Source organism: Scyliorhinus torazame, chromosome 1, assembly GCF_047496885.1.
Source record: "Scyliorhinus torazame isolate Kashiwa2021f chromosome 1, sScyTor2.1, whole genome shotgun sequence".
Taxonomy (NCBI): domain Eukaryota; kingdom Metazoa; phylum Chordata; class Chondrichthyes; order Carcharhiniformes; family Scyliorhinidae; genus Scyliorhinus; species Scyliorhinus torazame.
This window is the reverse complement of record NC_092707.1, coordinates 86904380-86928905: the sequence shown is the minus strand read 5'-3', so window position 1 is coordinate 86928905 and position 24526 is coordinate 86904380. Positions and strand designations below refer to the sequence as shown.

At 46.0% G+C, this 24526-nt stretch overlaps 1 protein-coding gene across 1 annotated transcript in view; it reads right to left on the bottom strand.

Moving 5' to 3' along the window:
* The window catches only part of LOC140409255 (RNA-binding protein Musashi homolog 1-like), a 210144-nt gene that overhangs the window by 122421 nt on the left and 63197 nt on the right, over window positions 1–24526 (bottom strand). Inside the window, exon 6 of the mRNA XM_072497598.1 lies at window positions 23736–23828. Within this exon, the coding sequence (XP_072353699.1) occupies window positions 23736–23828 (93 nt within the window). The remainder of the gene's footprint in view (window positions 1–23735; window positions 23829–24526) is intronic.

Genomic DNA, 24526 nt, shown 5'->3' with positions numbered 1-24526 from the left:
TTCACCCCCACAGCCCAAAGACGTGCAGGGTAGGTGGATTGGCCACACTAAATTGCTCCTTAATTGGAAAAAAAAAAAGAATTGGGCACTTTAAATTTACAAAAAAAGGTAAACCAATAACCAGCACTGCAACTGCACTGATTTCGATACCCCATACACAACAGTAAAGGAAATTCCCCCTCCACCCCGGCTCCACCACCTCCTCCCCCTCTGGCTCTACCACACCCCCTCCCCCCCCAGCACCCCGCCGGCACACACCCTCCTCCCCGGCAACCCCCCCTCCGCCCCGGCAACCCCCCCTCCGCCCCGGCAACCCCCCCTCCGCCCCGGCAACCCCCCCTCCGCCCCGGCAACCCCCCCTCCGCCCCGGCAACCCCCCCTCCGCCCCGGCAACCCCCCCTCCGCCCCGGCAACCCCCCCTCCGCCCCGGCAACCCCCCCTCCGCCCCGGCAACCCCCCCTCCGCCCCGGCAACCCCCCCTCCGCCCCGGCAACCCCCCCTCCTCCCCGGCAACCCCCCCTCCTCCCCGGCAACCCCCCCTCTTCCCCGGTAAATCCCCCTCCTCCCCGGCACCCCCCCTCCTCCCCGGCACACCCACTCTCTTCCCTGGCTCCACCACCTCCACCCCAGTGTCTTTCAACTTGAGCTTTTACAATTACTATTTGTTTCCCCCCAGGTGGCTCTACTGTCCTTCATTTCAGAGCTTTAATGAGTTAGGGAAGAGTTGTACGCTGTCGGGGTTAAACTGCTCCGCCAAAGTCTAGAGTACCCAATTAGTTTTTTTTCCCAATTAAGGGGCAATTTAGCGTGGCCAATCCACCTAACCGCACATCTTTGGGTTGTGGGGTGAAACCCACGCAAACACGGGGAGAATGTGCAAACTCCACGTGGACAGTGACCCAGAGCTGGGATTCAAACCCAGGTCCTCAGCGCCCTGGACTGCAGTGCTAACGCCACCCTGTCAGTGGTCTTGTGAAGGGCTCACTGCATTTTTCGCTCACCACCATCACGCGACCGTAAAGAAAGCCTTACCTAATGGAAGCATTATATATATTTTTTAAACCCTGTCTAGCCATCTTAAACCAAACCAACTAGCATTTTCCAAGCTCATGAACAAAGCTTTAGAAAAGTTTGAGGTAAATGGGAACAGAGAAAACACAGAGCCAGCAACTCATTGTGATTTGACGATTCAGTCATTGACTAATACCTGCAGCTACAGAGCAAGGCCAGTCAGAAGCAGCCATGGAACTGCGGGTTGGGGGGGAACGGTCAGGTAAAGTAGAATTTTCACTATGCTGGTGTTCAGGCTCCACACCAACCCTCTCCTACCCTGCTCCATCTCATCCAACTAACATAACATTCTATTCTTAAGCACACGACGGAGAAAGGAAGAAAAGAATATGCTGGTGTAGTGAAGTGAAAAGGGGTAGGAGGTGGTTCATGTGGAGCATAAACACTGGCATGGATGAGATTGGCTGCAGGGCCTGATTCTATCCAGTACATTGGGTATAATTCCTTTCTCCCTCACATATTTAAGAGAAAACCGATGCTACTTGCTTCAACCACTCCACATAGATGTGAGTTGTATGGATTCGATCTGTATAAAAGGAGTATTTCCTGAATTCTTTATTTGGATTTACTAATGATTTGGACAGATGAGCGCTGGTTTTGGACTCCATATCCCCCCCCCCCCCCAAAGAAGATGTCAACTGATACTGCATCTCACCAATGTTAACCCAACGGCCATTCTTCATTTGAGAGCCGGACAGCGGAGATCAGTAAGCCAGCCAATGGTGCAGTGGAAGCTCGGAGTCATATGTAGATACACTGCCAATTCCCAACACTACCATTTGTGCCGCTGCTTAAAAACACAGTGCAAAAGGCACCTGTTAAATTTGACCCTTTCTTAGCCAATAGTGTACGGAACCAGTTGTAGCAATGGCCTCCTCACCAAGGTCCAGGCTGAGATCAGAAAACTGCACATTTCAACGACTGAGCTTAGGCCTTTCATCAGTGTGGCAGTGCAGCCTAATTGAGCTCCCACAGAAAGCCTAGTATTCCTTTTTGGTGGAACGCAACAACCATTTTACAACTAGTCATACCTCAAGAGAACCTTGTTGCATGGAAAATAGAAGAAATCTCTCTACTATTGCAGGATATTGGCCAGTGAGGGATTTTCCTTGGAAACAGCTTCTTCACAGTGTCATAGTTTATAGCACAGAAAGAGGGCCTTTGGCCCATCGGGTCTGTATCAGCCATCAAGCACCTATCTATTCTAATCCCATTTCCCAGTACTTGGCCATGTATGTCATGACGGGTGAGAGCAATTCTTCTCTAGAGCCACATGGAACACACTAGGTCTCACTAACACTGTAGTTTCTAGTTATAGATATCCAAGTTATCCCCATCTGGAACATTTGTTTGCCGAAATAACACTGGAACTAAAAAGTTTCCTGGCCACACATTCTGATAATTCTACCTATTCTACTTCCAAACAAGGGCATGGTGTCGCTGCGACACCTCTCTGTGAATCAGATGGAGCCCGTTGGCAGCGACAGGCCTGCAGCAGCTCCTCTCAGGCATTAAACAATCTCACTTGACCTCAATGTGTGAACAGGCTTGCTGCTCAAAGACTAATGTATGCATTGGTGCAGATATTGAGTAAATCATGCCACCATTTAATTTAGGAGTGAGCCTTTGGTTAGTGATTGCATGCCTGACCAGGTCAGGAGGTGCAGAGTTCGAACCACGCCCTAGACAGTCCCAGTGGGTGGGGAAAGGTGCTCCAGCTCAGAACTCCGGTTGACGTGACATCAAGGGGGATACACACATCTGGTGATTGTGGGAGCCTGTAAAATTCTCCTAATATACAGGAATAAGCAGGACCAGTTAGCTTAGGTGGCTGTGTGGTTCAGAATAATACCAAAAGCATGGATTTGATTTCCATTCTGGCTGAGTAGACTTGGGGCCTACCTCCTCACCATGCCCCGCACTTGAATTGCAGTGGTGCCTCTCAAGCTGCATAACCAATTGTCTCTCTTAATTGGGATGGGGGGGGGGGGGGGGATGTCTTTAATCCCTCTTGGACAATGGCTAATTGCCTACTTAACACAAACCACCCTGGTATAAAAAACTAGTTGCAGTCAAGGAAGGGGTGTTCATGTCAGAATATTAATTAGACTCCACTACATCACACTAAAGTAAAGTCGCCACAGTCCAGATGACCATAGGCTGCTCCACCCTTCGAGGGGTAGAGCTGACTGGTGGCAATTTAACCCGAGGATCACCACAACTCAGGTGAGAGGCCTTCATGAATAACCTCAGCCAGTATGGGAATGCTGCTGGCCGTGCTATGCATCATGAACCAGCTGACTAGCCAACTGAGCTAAACTGGCCCTCGACATCACACTACATATCAAGGGAAGAGTGTGAACCTATGAAAACAACAATCATCTTGCACTTGGTAAACATTATTACACAAGCAGCAAAGTTGAAGGTGTAGAGCTGTCTGAGTGACAGTATCCCAGAGACCCTACCATGCAGGAGACCATCCTGCTCATCAGGTCTGCACCAGCCCTCCGAAAGCACATCCCACCCAGGCCCACTCCCTGTCCTATCCCCACAACCCCAGTTAATGTGCACATCTTTAGACTGTGGGATGAAACTGGAGCACCCAGAGGAAACCCACGCAGGCACGGGGAGAACGTGCAAACTCCACACAGACAGTCCCCCAAGGTCGGAATCAAACCCGGATCCGTGGCGCTGTGAGGCAACAGTGCTAACCACTGTGCCGCCATGCTGTCCCAGTAAGACGGTAAGAATATTCATGATGGGAGAGAGGTATAAATTAGGTGACTATCAGCCAGTCAATCTAATATCAATTTCAGACAAACCATCAAGGCCCATTAATCGAGGTAAAGTTAGGAAGCATTTAGAAATGCACGGGCTAGTCTGCTGCAGATTTGTTAACGGCGATAGGTGCTTTCATAAAAGTTTTTTTTAAAGGAATGAACAATTGAATAAAGGGCATGCAGTAAATGTAGCATGTGGATTTCCAAAAGCATGGAATAACTTGTCAAAGGAGTTTTTTTTTTCAAACCCAGAATTTCAAACTTATGGAGCAAGAGGAACTAAAGCAGCCACGGAGAGAAAGTTAGCTGACAGCAGTGGGGGAGTAAAAGGATGTTGCTCAAATTGGGGTAGGGTTGAGAGTAAGTGGGTACATACAGATGATCCTTTAAATACCCAAAGGGAAAAAATTTACAGGGAAATGGAGAAAGAGGAGAAGAGCTGCACTAATTGGCTAACTCTTGTAAAGAGCCACCACAAATAGTGCAGTGAATGGCCTCCTTCTGTGCGTTAAGGTTCTATGATACGGAAGAGGTAGAGAGGACAGCTGCGGAATTATTCCCCAGTGTCAATCAAAAAAAGTGTCTGTGAGGAGAAGATGGATTTAATAAACAGCACAGTCAAATCTTGTTAGTCAATAACAGTTGACTTAGAGAACTAACTATGGGAACAGGTGTGGAGATCAACTTTAAATCACATAGCAACATTGCTTAAGGACACTGTTGAGGTGAAAACAATAATATTTACGTTCAGTCAAAACACCCAGAAGCAATTGACCCTGGGGCCCCTTCTAAAATTAGAATCAAAAACAATCACAGCCCAACAAACCAAACTAATGGCAGCGGGGAGGGAACGCAGGGTGGGGCAAAGAGAATTTGTAAAGCTAGTCATAGCATTCCTCAACTTTGAGAATGGTGGAAGACAAAGAGAGAGAGAAAAGGCACAGCTCCTGCCTGTCCTCCCAGCTGCAAGGTTTGCCAGTGTGGTCATTTCAGGAAGCAAAGAATCAAAGATCAGCTGTGATGCCCTCCATTGTTGAATGCCTGACATGTTACTCATCTACAACAATCCAGATGGAGGCCAAATGTAAGGCTCAGTTTCACTGCAGAAGAGCAGCTGCAATTTCTGCCCGTTGGGTGATTTCGTTTCTGCACCCACATTTACACCAAGACAGATACAGTGCAGGATAAAGCCATCCTCTATATCAAATACCTCAAATCTTGGACCACAGTGAAACAAGATGGTTGCCCAAGAAGAGAAACAACCACATCGCCCAAAACACTGAGGGATCTATTGCTAGGGTGATGAATGTAGGCAGTTCAGATATTTTGTATTTGGTGCAGTAAGGGTTAAAAGCCTGGGCTAGTGCGCGAGTGCTGCAGTCACATTTTATAAAGCTTGAAAAACAGCTAGGCTTTTTGGAGCCAGAGGTGCAATTAAAGCATCATAAAAGTTTGGGTTCATGGACTTTTATTTAGATTAAGAGGGATCCCTGAGGAGTAGATTAATTAGATACATTGTGTTCAGCTTAGTGAGATGATGTAGTTAATGAGAGGAGCAATGTGTTGAAGCGGTCAAGTTTTCAGGGTTTGGCTCGGTGAGCGGTGGTACGGTGAGCGGAGGTATTTCTGAAGAAATACAGCCAGAGATTCTGCATTGTTGTGACAGGCCTCTTTCTTTCAAGCAGTTTCAAAAGATCTCTCTTTCTCAAAGTGGGCTATTGAAGGCATATGTGCACAGCAAGTATTCCTGAGTGCTAAAAGTGCATTGGGTCCTGAGGTGCTTTTGTTTTTTTGAGTGGAAATAAAGATAGCAGTTAAGGGTTATTGTATCACTGTAATGATTAGCATTGTTTAAGGGGTAATTGCAAGTTATTTTCTTGTGTGACGTTAAAGATATTTTAATACTGTGTTAGTAATAAAGTTTGTTCTAATATACCATATCCTTATTTTGCATGAAATTCTGCTGGCAAGCTGCTAATAAGCATCTCGGCTGTTAGTTGAGTAGCTGGAGTCACGGAGGCTGCGTCTGTCATTTTATCCACTGCGTAGTCCCGAGAAACCCCCGATTCAGTCAATGAAAATCTGCTTTCAGGCTGTTTCTGCCTGGGTTTTCTAGGCATTTCACCCATGTAGGCACCTTACCATTGAACAAGGAGTTGTTAAACAAAAAAAATCCGGAAACGAAGTGAAAAGGACTAAAAGAACAGTACCCGAGTGAGAGGCATCTTGTGCATGTCTTCTCCTGACATAATGCAACCGGAAGTGCCCCTTTGGGGCATCTTGACAAATACATGAATAGGATGGGAATAGAGGGATACGGACCCAGGAAGATTGTAGTTTAGTCGGGCAGCATGGTTGGCACGGGCTTGAAAGGCCTGTTCCTGTGCTGTACATTTCTTTGTTCTAATACCCAAGTCCCCCACGGAGGCATGGTACCACAGTGGTTAGCACTGTTGCTTCACAGCAGCAGGGTCCCAGGTTTAATTCCCGGCTTGGGTCACTGACTGTGAGGAGTCTGGACTTTCTCCCAGTGTCTATATGGGTTTCCTTCGGGTGCTCCGGTCTCCTCCCTCAAGTCCCGAAAGATGTGCTGTTAAGTACTTTGGACATTCTGAATTCGCCCTCAGTGTACCCGAAGAGGCGCCGGAATGTGGCGACTAGGGGATTTTCACAGTAACTTCATTGCAGTGTTAGTGTAAGCCTACTTGTGACAAGAAAAGATTATTATTATGGTGGGACAAGTTCTTCATTCAAGCTTTAATTGTAGGGCCCGGGGTGCGGCAATTTTAATCAATAAAAGGGTTCCGTTTTCTGCTGACCGCAATGGTAGACATATTATTGTTTGTGGGTCTTTGGTGGGCACTTCAGTGGTCCTGGTTAATGTCTACGTGCCAAACTGGGACAATATGGGTTTTATTAACAAGCTGCTAGCCTCCATCCCTGATTTGGATTCACATCGGCTTATTTTGGGGGTGACTTATTTGTGGTCTGGACCTCAGGATGGATCATTCCAGGCCCAAATCTCTGACTGCATCGGGAGTGGCCACGGCACTGTTGGCTTTCATGGAACAGATGGAGAGGGAGTGGGGGCAGATCCACAACGTATTTTTCACCCAGGTGAGAAAAATGTTTTCCTTTCTTCCCAGGTCCACCCCGTAATGACTTTTGTTTTGATGGATAGGTTGCTCCTTCCGTTGGTGGAGATGACAGGTTAGTCGGCGACCATGATTTCAGACAATGCCTCACATTTTATTGATTTGGCACTAGAGTCAGGTCCCTCCCAGCGTCCGACATTGAGATTGGATACGGCATTATTAGCGAAGAACTCATATCCGCCGCCATTGGGGAATTTATAAAATTTTATAAAAGTGAGTCTACGCTGTGAGAAGCCCTTAAGGTGGTTATCGGGGTGGGGGGATAATTTCCTACAAAGTGTAGATGGAAAGGATAAGTGAAGGCGGAGCGGCAGAGGCTGGTGGACTCCATCCTTGAGGTGAACCATCAGCACTCACTCACCCCAACCCCCAAGTTGCTGGCAAGTGGTAACAATTTGAATAATCATCGTACAAGGCAGTGGGCCAGCTATGACGTCGAGGGGTGTACTTTATGAACACAGGGAGAAGATCAGTCGCCTCGTCAAAAAGAAAAAGGAGGCATTTGTCAGGGCTAAAAGGCTGGGAACAGACGAAGCCTGTGTGGAATATAAGGAAAGTAGGAAGGAACTTAAGCAAGGAGTCAGGAGGGCTAGAAGGGGTCACGAAAAGTCATTGGCAAATAGGGTTAAGGAAAATCCCAAGGCTTTTTACACGTACATAAAAAGCAAGAGGGTAGCCAGGGAAAGGGTTGGCCCACTTAAGGATAGGCAAGGGAATCTGTGTGGAGCCAGAGGAAATGGGCGAGGTACTAAATGAATACTTTGCATCAGTATTCACCAAAGAGAAGAAATTGGTAGATGTTGAGTCTGGAGAAGGGTGTGTAGATAGCCTGGGTCACATTGAGATCCAAAAAGACGAGGTGTTGGGCATCTTAAAAAATATTAAGGTAGATAAGTCCCGAGGGCCTGATGGGATCTACCCCAGAATACTGAAGGAGGCTGGAGAGGAGATTGCTGAGGCCTTGACAGAAATCTTTGGATCCTCACCGTCTTCAGGTGATGTCCCGGAGGACTGGAGAATAGCCAATGTTGTTCCTCTGTTTAAGAAGGGGAGCAAGGATAATCCAGGGAACTACAGGCCGGTGAGCCTTACTTCAGTGGTAGGGAAATTACTGGAGAGAATTCTTCGAGACAGGATCTACACCCATTTGGAAGCAAATGGACGTATTAGTGAGAGGCAGCATGGTTTTGTGAAGGGGAGGTTGTGTCTCACTAACTTGATAAGAGTTTTTCGAGGAGGTCACGAAGATGATTGATGCAGGTAGGGCAGTGGATGTTGTCTATATGGACTTCAGTAAGGCCTTTGACAAGGTCCCTCATGGTAGACTAGTACAAAAGGTGAAGTCACACGGGATCGGGGGTGAGCTGGCAAGGTGGATACAGAACTGGCTAGGTCATAGAAGGCAGAGAGTAGCAATGGAAGGATGCTTTTCTAATTGGAGGGCTGTGACCAGTGGTGTTCCACAGGGATCAGTGCTGGGACCGTTGCTGTTTGTAGTATATATAAATGATTTGGAGGAAAATGTAACTGGTCTGATTAGTAAGTTTGCAGACGACACAAAGGTTGGTGGAATTGCAGATAGCGATGAGGACTGTCAGAGGATACAGCAGGATTTAGATTGTTTGGAGACTTGGGCGGAGAGATGGCAGATGGAGTTTAATCCGGACAAATGTGAGGTAATGCATTTTGGAAGGTCTAATGCAGGTAGGGAATATACAGTGAATGGTAGAACCCTCAAGAGTATTGAAAGTCAGAGAGATCTAGGTGTACAGGTCCACAGGTCACTGAAAGGGGCAACACAGGTGGAGAAGGTAGTCAAGAAGGCATACGGCATGCTTGCCTTCATGGCCGGGGCATTGAGTATAAGAATTGGCAAGTCATGTTGCAGCTGTCTAGAACCTTAATTAGGAGTATAGTGTTCAATTCTGGTCGCCACACTACCAGAAGGATGTGGAGGCTTTAGAGAGGGTGCAGAAGAGATTTACCAGGATGTTGCCTGGTATGGAGGGCATTAACTATGAGGAGCGGTTGAATAAACTCGGTTTGTTCTCACTGGAACGACGGAGGTTGAGGGGCGACCTGATAGAGGTCTACAAAATTATGAGGGGCATAGACAGAGTGGATAGTCAGAGGCTTTTCCCCAGGGTAGAGGGGTCAATTACTAGGGGGCATAGGTTGAAGGTGAGAGGGGCAACGTTTCGAGTAGATGTACGAGGCAAGTTTTTTTACGCAGAGGGTAGTGGGTGCCTGGAACTCGCTACCGGAGGTGGTGGTGGAAGCAGGGACGATAGTGGCATTTAAGGGGCATTTTGACAAATACATGAATAGGATGGGAATAGAGGGATACGGACCCAGGAAGTGTAGAAGATTGTAGTTTAGTCGGGCAGCATGGTCGGCACGGGCTTGGAGGGCCGAAGGGCCTGTTCCTGTGCTGTACATTTCTTTGTTCTTTGAGCTCACTATTGGAGACGGCAGGCGGCTTCCTGAGAGATTGTGTAGATACAGGACTCTATCTAGCGGCAGTCTGGTTTCTGCCCCGCCTCAGATGAACGCCTCTTTTGAAACATCTCATCGATAGATCGGAGCCCTTGGCGGAGAGTTCGACCTTGACAAAATATTTGGATGGGTTATCCATCCCACTGGTGGAGGGAAGAGTTGGAATCCCTGCTGTGCCCACAGGAAATTAGGAAATGCATTGGGTTAATGCAGACAGGTAAAGCCCTGGCCCTGATGGCTTCCCCATTGAGTTTTTGAACAATTAGACCCTTTAATTTTAGACATGTTCAACAACTCCTTGGGAGTAATTTAACTAAATGGGAACAAAGTCCATTGTGAGTGCCTTTAGCAGCGCTCGTATTTGATAAGGGACCTCAAGGGAACATACGGCCGACGCTGCACATAGCCCTGTTTTGCACACTGAGGAGCTCCGCACCACCAATTAAAAATGGTGTCCCGATCTCCAAAGCCTCCAAAACTAGCCCCCCCCCCCCTGAAGTCCCAATGCATTGTGGGAAAGTCCCCTGTCACCCAACACCTACGCAGGGCAACCCAGCAGTGAAACCTGGGCATCTTGGTAGTGCCAGGCTAGCACCCAGGTGGCACTGCTAGGGTGCCCAGGTGGCACTGCCAGTGTACCTGGATGGCACCAGCTATGCCTGGGTACCTCCTGTCCAAAGAGCATGCACCCAAGAGCCTCCAATCCCCTGGGAGACCCCCACAAGTGCCGTTCCATCTGGTGCCCATTTCTGGAGGCTAGTACTGAACGTCACTCGCCCGAGATCTCCGAGGCAAAGGAGATTGATTCCACGTCTTGGGTATCTCGGGAATTTTTTTTTTAAATAAAAAAGATACTTATGTCGATTTGGAGCCATGTTCGTTGGTAGCCATTTTCTTTTTTTTATAAATATAAATTTAGAGTACCCAATTGATTTTTTCCAATTAAGGGGTAATTTAGCGTGGCCAATCCACCTACCCTGCACATCTTTCTGTGTTGTGGGGGCGAAACCCACGCAAACACTGGGAGAATGTGCAAACTCCACACAGACAGTGACTCAGAGCTGGATCGAACCTGTGACCTCGGCGCCGTGAGGCAGCAGTGCTAACCACTGCGCCACCGTGCTGCCCTTCAATGAAGAACTTTTGAAATGTAGGAAACATTACACAAAGTATTGAACAATACTGCACTAATAACACCAGCTTCATCCCTCTCCCACATGTTGCAAATAGCTTTACATAGCTTCGGCTCCCAAAGATGGGCAAATGCACCACATGGTACACAACTGAGCTATACTGCAAAATCCCAGCTGATCTGTGCTGAGATACCTGATCTCAGCTGGGGTGGGTCACTATAGCTGGTGTTTGAACAAGGCGAAACAAAAAGAACCCGGCATCCAGCAACTCCTGCTAGACATTGGGTGATGAAACAATCCGTCTCAGCACTGCATCCTACAGTCAAACAAGCATTCATACCAGAGTCACACATCATCAAAATTGGCCACTCCTGGCTAATATTTATCTTTCAAACACCATCACTGAAAACAGATTATCTGGTCATTATCAAATTGCTGTTTGTGGAGGTTCGCTGTGTGGAAATTGACTGCCACAGTATCTATTTATGAACATATAAATTAGGAGCACAAATAGGCCACTCGGCCCCTTGAGTCTGCTCTGTCATTCAATAAGATCGTGGCTGATCTAATTTTAACCTCAACGTCACATTCCTGCCTAGCCCGAACTTTTCACCCCCTTGCTTATCATGGATCTATCTACTTCGGATTTGAAAGACATTCAAGGACACTGCCTCAATCAGGTTTTGAGGAAGAGAATTTCAAGGTGTCTCAATTCTCAGAGAAAGATTTTCGCTCCTCTCGAGTCTTAAATGGCCAACTCCTTATTTTTAAACAGTGGGCTTTTGTGCTAGATTCTCTAACATCACTTCCACATCTACCCAGTCAAGATCCCTCAGGAGTTTGTATGTTTCAGTCAAGTCACCGCTTACTCTTCAAAACTCTAGTGGATACAAGCCTAGGACTGTCCAGCCTTTCCTCACAAGATAACCCACCCATTCGAGGTACTGATCTAGTAAAGCTTCTCGGAACTGCTTCCAATGCATTTACATTTTTCCTGTACAAACCTCTCTACTCTATTCAATTCCCCTCGCAAAAACAATAACATTCTATTAGCTTTGCTAATTACTTGGTGCACCTGCATACTAACCTTTTGCAATTCATTCACCAGGATACCCAGATCTCTCCACATTTTGAAATTCTGTAATATCTCACCATTTAGATAATAAGCTTCTTTTGTATTTGTCCTGCCAAAATGGACCTCACATTTTCCCACATTATACTCACATTTTTGAGATCTTTGCCCAATTCATCTAACTTATCTATATTGTTTTGCAGCCCCCTTATGTCCTGTTCACAAATGATTTTTTGTATCTTCGAGTCATCATCAAATATAGCAACCATATCTTCAGCCCCTTCATCCAAATCATTTATACAAATTGTAAACAGTTGAGGTTCCTGTGGCACACCACTCGTTACATCCTGTCAACCAGAAAGTGACCCATTAATCCCTACTCTTGGTTCCTGTTAGTTAGCCAATCTTCTATCCATACCAATATGTTCCCACTACACCAAGAGTGCTTATTTTCCACAATAAACTTTGATGAGGCACCTTATCAAATACCTTCTGAAAATCTAAGTACAGTACATTCACCTGATCCTCTCTATCCGCAGCAGCTGTTATTTTTCCAAAGAATTCCAATAAATTGGTTGAACATGATTTCCCTCTCACAAAGCCATGTTGACTCTGCCCGATTACCTTGAATTTGTCTAAGTGCCCTGTTATAAGAACTTCAATAATAGCTTTGAACATTTTCCCTAGCAGTTTCCCGCTTTCTGTCACCCTCCCTTTTTGAATAAAGGAATTACGATGTAATGGAACCTTCCCCAGATCTAGTAAATTTTGTTAAGTTTAAAACAACCCATCAACTATCTCACCAGTCACTTATTTTAAGACGCTCGGGTGTTCATCAGGACCCAGGGACTTGGCAACCTGAATCTCCAACAATTTGCTCAGTACCACTTCCCTAGTGATTGTAATTTTCTTGACTTCCTCCTGCCCTTCCTTCCATTTCCTGATTTGAAGCAATTTCCAATTTTAACTCTCACAGCTCATTTTCTATTGGACCAATGTTCACTTTGATAAATTTTCTTTTATAAATATCTATGGAAACTCTTACTATGTCTGTAGATTTCTACCAGCTTTTGTACTCTAATTTTTCCATCCTTATTAATCTTTGTCATTCTTTGCTGTTTTTTATATTCTGTCCAATCTTCTGACTTGCCACCCAACTTTGTGCAGTTGGATGCTTTTCCTTTAAATTTGATACTTAACTTTTTCAGTTTACCACAGGTTGTGGATCCTTGCCTTGGAATTTCTCTCTCACTGGAATTGATCTATCCTGTGTATTCTGAAATAATCCCCTTAAATGTCACTGCATCACTATTGATCACCCTGTAAGCTAATTTGCCATTCCTTTTGCAGGCTCTGCTTTCACACCCTCATAATGCTTTTATTTCAGTTTAAAATAGTCTTAAACCCACTCTTCTCTCCCTCAAACTAAATGCAAAATTCAATCGTATTCTGATCATTGCTACTGATGAGCGTCTTCACTCAGATCATTAATTAATCACACTTCATTGCACAATACCAGGAGTAGTAAAGCCAGCTTCCTGTTTGGCTCCAGAACATGATGATTGAAGAAATTATCCCTAAAACATTCTATAAATTTGGCATCTACGCTATTTCTGCTAACCTGATTATCCCAGTCTATATGTAGATCAAAATCCCCCCAGGATAATCGGCGTGCCTTTCTGACACGTTCCCACTATTTCTTCTTTGATACCCTGCCCTATCTGCGATTACTGTTGGGGAGCCTGTACAAGTGACTTCTTGCATTTAGCATTCCTCATCTCTACCCAAACTGCTTTGGTATCCTGCTTTCCTGAACTTAGCTCATCCCTCTCAATTGTGGAATGTCATCGTTAATTAATGGAACCACCTCCACCTTTTTCGGACTTTCTCTTCTTCCTAAAATCACATACCGTTCAATATTCAGGTCCCAATTTATGCCATCCTGCAGCCGTGTCTTTGTCATGGCTATTGGATCGTACTTATCAATCTCTATGTGCACTCAGTTTAATCTGCTTTGTTTCAAATGCTATGTACATTCAGATACAGAGTCTTAAGTTTTGTCTTTTTATTATTTTTGTAACCTCTAGCCTTATCTGTTTATTTACTCTCAAGACTTGCACTCTGTCTCTTCCTGTCACAGTCTGTTTATCATTTCTCACATTTATACCTTTCTCTCTAACCTTGTCCAGATTCTTTGATATAACACATCTGCCCTCATTTGATCCCTTGCCCCCACTATTTAGTTTAATATCCTCTCTACGTCCCTAGTTATGAGGTTCACAAGAACACTGCTCCCAGCATGGTTCAAATGGATATAACAGTGGCCGCACTGCAAAAGTACTTCATCAGCAGTACGGCACTTTTGAATATCCTGGGGTCAAGAAAGGCACCATAAAAATCTACTTGTTTTTTTCTCCCTGTCTGGCCAGTGTGAATGAATAGTTTCAAGAGAGACAGGGAGTAAACTGAACACTTGTTAATATTCAGTGAGTGAGCATTCAACCAGTATATACCAAAGTGCTTTATTCAGGATTGCAACATGAAAGTAGTTAATCACCAAGATCAGTGATATCTTTTGCCACCACAGTTGGCAACCTTGCTGCCAATGAGCATTTTGAAAGTAAACCTAAACTCCATTGTACTCAGCCAGTGAGACTTGACCAATCCCTGAACCACTGTTTTCTATTCTGTCATGGGGTGTGGGCATCGCAGGCTTGGCCAGCATTTACTGCCCATCCCTAATTGCCCTCGAGAGGGCGGTGGTGAACTGCCTTCTTGAACCACTACAGTCCATATAGTGTAGGTACACCCACCGTACTGTTAGGGTAGGAAGGGAGTTCCAGGATTGTGACCTCGTAACAGCGGTATGACATTGGACAAATAAAGAGGAAACGCTTTTTTTTTTAAAAAAAAGAAAAACGTAAAGTAAAATTTGACAAACCTATTTCAAATCAAATACTCTTATTAATACTCTTGTTTTTTTTCCATTCTTTTTCAATTCAATATTGCATTTTACCATCAGAGGGCAGAAGGACTTTGCTGCTTCTGTCCACACTACATTCTTGCCATGACAATCGACTTCCACTATGAACTCCACCCATTCCCCAACACTAATAGCAACGAGGCTAACCAACGCAATAGTCCCAGTCCAGGCTAACCCTATGATATCAATGCAACAGATGTTGCAATATGATTCTAGAACTGTCTCATTTTCATGCATACTACATAATTTTTAAAAAATCAATGTGAATAATAAAGACATTAACATTTAGCATGGATGGTGCTTGAAATCAGAATAAAAGTAAGCCTTTATTACATTGATTGATCCTATCAATGAGATACTCCAGATGGTACAAATCTATAGTTACAGACCTAATGACAGGCTGAGACATTTGTGACAAAGTCCGTCACGACCTCCAGAGAATGCACCCTTGCTACCTATTTAACAGCACAAATGCGCTCAAAAGTCGAAGCAGTTAACGTTTTGTGCTTCTCACTCCAGGTGCTCCTTTCACATTTCCCAAAATCCTGAACTAGAAAATTCAGAATCCAAGTTATGAAACTTTGCTTTGATGGATGGAGTTGCAGAAAATCTGCCAGAACAGCATATTAGCCACCAACTCATGGGCCACGGATCCCAACCGGTGCGGATAGCACCACTGGGTTCTGGCATTGCCATCAACACATCCAATGCCAGAGTCTCCTTTAATGGATATCAGTCAGGTGGGAAATGCATTCCACAACATTCGAACAAAGGGCAACCTTGGCATAGGGATAAATAACTCCTTCAAAATGGAACAAGCACTGAAACCAATCCAATGTTCTACGGTTTCTCAATAGGCTCACGGGTCCCTCGATGGATGTAATACAGTGCTGTGAAGACCACACTCCCCAATGCATCTCCTGCCAATACAAAACCTTCACTCAACAGCATCAAGGTGTGTAGCATTCATGTTCATTCTGGTTTTATAACACGTCTGAATTGTCAGGTTACCAGCATTATCAGTGACAGTCTTATGGTCTTATATCCCCACATGTTCCGTCAGATTGGACAGATAAGAATCATTTGACATTCCTTCGATTAATCGGTGAACACGTGCAGACCAGGAAGCTCTCACATTTGATTGGATTTGTAGCTATCTTGGCAGGGGTAGAGATGGCTATAATTGGGCAATGATGCCTGCGTCAGAGAGAGCGAGTCTGAAATTGGTCTTTAGCTTTAGCACAAAATGTTCGACAGTGAAAAGCCGTTTTTTCCTGGGGAAGGAAGGTAGTGCGGTACAAACTGACCTGTCCAACTGAAGTCCTTACCCCCAAATAGATCACTTCACAAGAAACCCCTCCTGTCCTATCCCCCGTGAGCCCTCCTTTCATCTTGCATCTCTCCAAAAAGGGCAATCAATTTATTGGCAGAGTTGTTTTGGCGACCAATATCTAAATTGCAATGCTTTAATATGAGACGAGCTCAAACAGCAGAATTATTTAATACAAAATATATGGAAGCGTTGACCATCAGGCCCAGGGTTGGAGCTCAGCCCTGGCTCTCCAAAAATAGTCCAGGCTGCACTGCATAGATGTAATCACACACAGGATTCCAGTCAAACTATTCAGTGAAAGTTGATGAATACAATGTGATGGGGAGGAGAAATTTATATCGACTAACAGAAATGCTCATTAAGAATTCAATTAAGTGAAGCCCAGCGTACTAAAATTTCAATCTCGTCTTCCTGTACTGCATACAGCATGTGCTCACTCTCATTCCCCCCTCCCCCATCCTAAGCTCCCTGGCTTTTCAGACACCTGATTCAAACAGTGCCGATTGTGTGTGTTTCAGGTTGCTGCACAATGTTCCCTGTGTTGGCTTTCTTTCCCCTCCTGTCTCCTCTCCACTCAGTGATCCAGTCTCAGAGTCGGTTTAAGGGGTGGGAAGAATGGACGTTACTCAACAGCAGCATTCTGCATATGAAAACTTTGGCCTGCTCAGCCTTCCCTCCCCCACCCGTGAGATCCAAGCACAGGGGGGTTTTGAATGAGACGGTCACAAGAGGCTCTTGTGTGTGGGGAGAGTGAGCAACTGACGTGCAACGATACCACAAACACCAGACTCGGATGTAACATCAGCTCCACTTGAACCCCAGTGAGAGCCTTTAATTAAAATCTCAAAAACTTTCTTTCAATATAAACCGTCATTTAAAAATATCTGGGCCTTTTCCATCAGGCTGTGAAGCAGGGGAGCATAAAAAAAAGTTAAAGAGTCCCACATCGTCAGAGTACATAAAATTTCAGCACAGAATCAGGCCCTTCGGCCCAACTGTGACCTCTGCTGGTATTCGCGTTCCACACAAGCTATACATTTTACCCAGTGGTGGCAAAGTTTCTCCCGAATTAATAGCAGTTAAGAATGCAATCTTACAATGCAGAAAATTCCTGTCCTCATTACTTCAAGCCCAGTGGCTCGGATGTTGATGAGCAGGAGGTCAAAGCAACAATGACAATTTTGTGAAGTTCTCCATACACAAAGAAAAGCATGCAAGGTGACCCACATCCCAAGGGTGGTGGTGTGTGTGTGTGTGTGTGTGTGTGTGTGTGTGTGTGTGTGTGTGTGTGTGTGTGTGGGGGGGAAGAGGGGGGGGGGGGGAGAGGAGTCGCGGAAAGACAAGAAAACGAGAGAAGACGACTTTGGAAAAGACAATTTACGTTGCATGTGTTTTTTTAAAAAGCACTGCTTCCTTACCTATCAATGAGTTTTCATTTTTTAAATTCTATTGCTTTCAATTGTGTGGTGACTCAGCTATTATGCCCACCCAAAGCAGGAAGAAGCCTCATTAACAGATGAAGGAAGAATGATTCTAAACACCTGAAAAGGAAAAAGTTTGTGTTCAAAAACAACAAAAATGGACCACCGCAAATATACAAACCACAAAACTTGCTGGAACTTAAAATGAAGATTTAAATGATAAATGGGCACCTGGCAAACAGGAAAATAATGATAACCTAGCAATACATCTTTAAGTAAAACCCATTGAAGGAGCAATGAGCAGAACCTGGATTGTGTTTTTCTTTAGTATATAGGGCGGCATGTGGCGCAGTGGATAGCACTGGGACTACCCGTGTTTGAACCAAGCCCTGGGTCACTGTCCGTGTGGAGTTTGCACATTCTCCCCATGTCTGCGTGGGTTTCACCCCCACAATCCAAAGATGTGCAGGTTAGGTGGATTGGCCATGCTAAATTGCCCCTGAATTGGAAAAAAAAATAATTGGGTACTCTAAATATAAACTGTTTTCCTGTGGAGAAACCAAAAACAAAATGTAGATGTGGAAAGTTGAGTATTCCACCGGGCAAGAGAAGCAGCAGGGAATAAATTAAGCAGCGGCTGCACACAGTGACATGGGCACTCGGGAGAGAGGAGGGGATATAGGCCCTCTAATACTTTACTGGAGGTGAACAATGGAACAAACATTGATATAAGGCCCAACATGCTAAATCGCATGAAAACCAATTATTTTTCAAGTACACTCACTATTGTTATGCTCCCCCCCCCCCCCCCACCAGCCCCCGCCTCCACCACCCCCTCTAACGGCCCCAACCAAACCACACTAAATCCCAACAACCCCCACCACCAAACTCCTAATAGGTGGCTGTGTCTCTTCACATGGAACTAAACTACTTTATGCTCCCATTGTTTTTGTTCAGCAGCTGGCAGGAACTCAACTTGAAACAAACATTGTACATCTGAAGAGCTTTCTCCCCATCTCTGCATTCTTGCTCATTGATTTCCTCCTGCACCCCTCTCCCCATTCCCACCCCGTTTATCTTTTACTCACTCTGGCAGTCATCATTATTTCCACCATTTTTCTTTTTGTTTCCTCACAGAAGAGTCACTCACAGCTGTCACACTCTCCATTTTAAGCATTAAGCAACATTAGCCCAGTTGAACATGAAGACTGAAGCCAGTATCTTTTCAGCCCCCGACACAAACTCCACCCCGCTCCCAAGCTGCGATTTGCATGTCGATCTCAGAATCCTGACCCCCATATGTTCTGTTTACCACAACATTCCTCTCCTTTATGACGTACTTTGGTTCCCAGTTTCTTCAGTGCCTCCAATGTAATATTCTCTTCCTTGTGTTTATATACAATCATGCCTCCTCTCCCATCAATGCCTATGCAAGCTCTTCCAGAACTCGGTGGGCACGATTCTCCACTCCCACGCCTGTTGGGAGAATTGCCTGGGCCACCGAAATTTCCGGGGACGCCGGTCCGACGCCCTCCCGCGATTCTCCCAAGCGGCGGGAATGGGCCGGTCGAGTTTCGCGGACCGCAGAATCACCGGAGACACCCAAAATGGCGATTCTCCGGCACCCCCGCGATTCTGAGGCCCGGATGGGCCGAGCGGCCAGGCCAAAACGGCGGGTTCCCCCCCCGGCGCCGTCCACACCTGGTCGCTGCAGTCGTGGGCGGCGCGTGAACGCTGGGGGGCGGCATGTGGGGGGGGCGAGGGGGGATCCTGCACCGGGCTTCACCTGCAATGTGGGGTGGCCCGCGATCGGTGCCCACCGATCGTTGGGCTGTCCTCTCTGAAGGAGGACCTCCTTCCTTCCGCGGCCCCGCAAGATCCATCCCCCATCTTCTTGCGGGGCGGATTTGGACAGGACGGCAACCACACATGCGCGGATGACGTCCGTTATGCGGCGCCGGCCGCGTCATCTATTCGGCGCCGTTTTTACGCGGGCGACAAGGCCTGGCACGGGTAGATGACGCGGCCCCGATACTGGCCCATTGTCAGGGCCTGAATCGGTCGGGACCGGGGCCGTTCCGCGCCGTCGTGAACCTCGACGGCGTTCACGATGGCGCAGCCACTTCGGCGTGGCGGTGGAGAATCCCGCCCAGGATATCTCACTCTATTTTCTTATTCATTTTTAAACATTTAAAGTACCCAATTCTATTTTTTCCCCAATCAAGGGGCAATCTAGCATGGTCAATCCACCGATCCTACACATCTTTGGGTTGTGGGGGTGAGACCCACGCAGACATGGGGAGAATGTGCAAACTCCACATGGACAGTGACCCTGGGCCTGGATCGAACCCGGGTTCTTGGCGCCGTGAGGCAGCAGTGCTAACCACTCTGCACCACTGTGCCACCCTATGTTCTCTTACTTATCAATCCCACACTTCACTAACCATTCGCTGTTGTCTCTTCTGTTAAATGTATATTAATTCCATTTAATTGCATGCAGGGGCTGGTTTAGCACAAAGCTAAATCGCTGGCTTTGAAAGCAGACCAAGGCAGGCCTGTAGCATGGTTCAATTCCTGTACCAGCCTCCCCGAACAGGTGCCGGAATGTGGCGACTAGGGGCCTTGCACAGTAACTTCATTTGAAGCCTACTTGTGACAATAAGCGATTTTCATTTCATTTCATGCAGGTGGTGTGTGTCAACTGGGGATTCACCTCTGACCCTATAAATAGACACTGAATGAAGACTCTGGTTGTTAGCTTCGGAGGTGCGTAGTCGTAATGTGTAATTCTGTGAACAAATGCTTTGAAAAATGTGTAAACATTGGCTCCAGTTCTATCCTTCACAACTGGCTTTCTGGTTTACAGCAACTTCAATTGACCATGATCAAAAAATCTCTCCCTTAACCTCTCAACTTACCTCTCCTTCTCCAAGATCGTCCTTACGATCTACTGCTTTGATCAAATGTCTGGCATACCTCCGAATATCCTCCACTTTGGCTTCGCATCCATTTTTGTAGGACTGTACCTACATATTTTGAGGTCCTGAATTCTGTGTGTCTACAATAGGCATACAGTTCAAAGTACTCCCACTAAGTGCAGCTGATGACAGGAGGAGCATACAACATCACCTGCTCCCTTCCCAATAACCCTGCTCAACACAACAGGTTGCCATATGTTAATCTATAAATTTATAGTCGAACGCATTTCCATCCCGCTTTCCAAACCACAATCTACAATTTAGGCTAAAGTCAGCTTGAGAGATATCTACTGTAGTTAAGCCCCTCACAAATTGAACTCACAAGGGCTAAAAAAACAAGTCCAAGAAACAGAAAACTTTATTTTTTATAAATCCTCCCGATCCTGACTAATCACAACACAGTATTGAGTACAACATCCACCCCTCTAAAATATGAGAAGTGGAAAAAGAACTTGTGCTTTCAATGTTTTAAAAGAACTGCAGTAATTTGTTCCCCCAATTTTCCCGTTAATATAAATGCCATGGCACTGTCCCTTCTCTCTGGTACTTTGCCAGACTGTGCCCTGTTGCTACCCATCTCATCATTGACCAGCTTCTCGCCAGGTCACCATCAGCCAAAGTGTAGAAATGGTCTGAATCAACTGGGAACTATATCTCAAAGTTAAAACTGAAAATTAGGATTTAAACATTTGAAATTCCATCCGGGTGTCAAAAGAATGGTCAGCCTCCGCAACCTTCAGAATGGATGATGAAAAACAGAGAACGGAAAAACCATTTTCTGTCAATTGCTACATCTATTGAAATTGTAAACACACGTGTAAAGAACACACTTACGATTTTTCTACAAACTGCGGGAATCTTCCCCTTAGCTCTCATTCAAACCGCAGTTTGATTATCTCTCAGCTTTTCTTGTTCGTTGTGAGAAGTGAAAACAATATTTTTTTTGGAAACAAGAATTTTAAAATACTCCTGAAAAGACTAGAATGAGAATAAGGAAAGCAGCAAACAACATTGAGTGAAATTCTAACCAAAACTAAAGCTAAAATGTCACTAGAGTCCGTGAACAAAAATTACTAGACTAAAACTAAGACTAAAGTTTCTTCCAGAGAGTATGGAGACTAAAACTTGAGGCTCACAAACTATGGACTAAAACGTAAATGATTTCTAGGACTAAGACATTACTGTCCTTCACTATCTCACCTAAATGGTCATTCTACCAGAGGCAGCTTTGCCAAGCTGCCTCTGGCTCCGGTTGCTGTGGAAACCATCCGGAATGTTAGGGGAGGGTAGGGGAGTGGATTCCACAGCAGCCGAAACAGGAACAACAACTGCACAGGAGCCGCTGGTTATTATACCCCCTCCCCTCCTGGATGGAGTGAATTGGCTATTTGGTCAAGGCAGCTGGGGCTGAAACCTACCCTATCCTTGGAAAATATCCACACTTGCTGCCTGTGGGACGGAAAGGGGTGGGGGCTGCCAGTTAGCGGCAACACTGGGTGACTTCCCTCTCCCTGGCAGAGACCGAGGCCAACTGTACCATCTTTATTATTGGTTAAATCCCTCCTGATCTGCATGGTTTTGCTGCAGGCTGCAAAATCTCACTGAGCCCTGCAGCCCAGAGGGGGACTGGAGAAGGCCAAGCGGCCCTTTATCATTGGTTATGACTGCCTTCGCTCCCCCTGGTGGCCGAAGATCAGTACAGGCGGCAAGTGCAGGCCTGTACAAGTGAGACAGGCCATCCTGCCAATAGGTGGCTCATCGCCGATTTGCTGACAGCAACTGTCTGCCCATTAACACCAATGGCAGGGCGCTAATTTCTATCCACCAAGTAAATTGCAAGGCCCAACTCGAACTGAAAAGAAAACAGGGCCACGTTTCCAGATCAGGGAACGGACCAGAGTCCTGTTCAGCCATCCGGCCTGGTGGATCATCTCAAGCACATACTGAATTATCCAGTGTTTGAAACACCTTCCCTAGGAGAGACGAGGATGTGTATAGGAGGGCACCCTGAATTACTCCAAGGCCACTGTGATTTATTACATCACAGCACAGATCACACAGGAGGAGGATGCAGTTCCATCTCATTAGCTCACGCACCCCAGGCTTTCTGAGCTGCACCCAGCAAATTGGTGAGATCCTCAACCCTAATTTCAAATAATTTTTGCTGCACTCAACCTAGACAAGCTCCTCCAGCCATGTGCTCCCATCTGCACGTGCTCTAAACATTACCTCGCACTTTGTTCTCTGTACCACCCTCGGTTGCAGCTTTTCCTTCCAGTCTGTTCGAAGGCACCTTTATTTGCACTTGAGAGGTGGTTACAGAGCTGAGAGGGATAGCTGACTAAACTTGGGCTATAAAGATTGGGGAAATGAGAAGGGTTCAGCCAAACACAAATTTAGATACAACATTATTCAACAGAAGAAATTGGATTTTCAAGTGGTATGTGTTCCATTTATTGGCCCAGTGCAATTGACTTGAGCATTAAGTTTCTTTTTATAAACCTCCCTCGAATAAATGTCAGTCCAGCTCTACAGCAGGGTCTCGGAAGAAAGGGAGCCCTGAGACTTTAATCTGACAAAAGGATTTACAATTTCTTTTGTTAGTTCTCGGAGCGACACAAAAGAGCCCAGCAATTCATTGTTAAATCTCATGATACCCACGTTCCCATTGGCCGACAGGCAAGTGTTCACAGCTCCTAATTTGTATCCTAAAGCTGTCCGAGGCGTCATGGAAACCGAGGAGATTAGTAAACCGTAGGGTAGCTGACCAATCGGGACTGGATGGCAGCTGAGAGGTGGACAGTCATCTCAGACATATGAAGGTTAAGTCTGAGTGGCAGCAATTCTACTCGTGCCCATTGCTTTCGCATTCCCCTGGAGAGAGCGCAGGAGAGTTTGCCTATTCTCCTGTCACTTCTGACCGGCTTGCGTGCCAGCGCTGAATTGAGCCCCGAACAAAAGAACCTGCCTGTGACTGCTCCTCTCGTCCTGTCACCATGGTGACCGTGGCACCAACAGGGAAGGTTGGGCGGTTGGGGGGGGGGGGCTAGGTGGGTGTAGGGGGAGGGGGAAGTGGCGGCAGCAGCGGCTCTGAATGCAGCTGCTCAATACACAACACTAAAACGACAAGCACCAAGACCCTTTCTTCTCACCTTATTCTGGGGGTGGGGAGGAGGGGGGCCCACTGCACAGAAACTTCATGCTTAACCTGGAAAAATCTGCAGCAAGAGAAAACGGCATGACCCAGATTCGAGGACGGACGTGAACAGCAAATAATGAATGCAAGACGCAGCAAGGCTCACGTTTCACTCACCTTTCCAAACTGGTCGAAATACTGCTTGACATCCTCCACTGTGGTATTTACAGATAATCCGCCCACAAAGATCTTCTTTGTTCTGGTCACCATCTATTGGAAAGTAAATGGATTCGGGTTAAAGTAACCATGCTTCTCTCCTACCAGTCTTGAAAATGCTTGAAATCAGCCCAAAGCACCCAACACAGAAAAGACACACTAATGTTACAAGACCGCAAACACACAGTTCTCTTGCCAGCAGCCATGCTGGCATAGCCAGCAAGGAGAGAAAGAATTTGCATATGTATCTTTATATTGCAGCCAATTAAGTAGCTTTGAAATGTGGTCACTGTTATAATGTGAGAACCTCGACAGCCAATTTGCACACAGCAAGGTCGTACAAACAGCAATGAGATCGTCTATTTTAGTGGCGATGCTGGTTTAGGGATAAATATTGGCCTTTTGTGGCACCTGAAGGGGCGAATGAGGCCTCAATTAAAAAAATCTCAGCACAAATGACCGCTCAAGAGGGAGGGTCATACACAACTTATTACATCCCCTCCCATCCCCACAATATATTGTACCCCCACCCCTACTAACTGAACAATACATGTCAGAAAACCCTACAGTGCCTCAATGGTCCCACAACAGTGATGGGGAAACAGGAGAACAAAAATCAGCACAGGTTCCTGTCATCAGTGATCATTCCTGGAGCGTGCTCGTGTGGGCGCTGGGTGAGGTCCTTGGCAGTGAGGACCCCACTGGCAAAATAGCTGTATAACACATCAAGGTTGGCCAGTTGTGCACAGTAC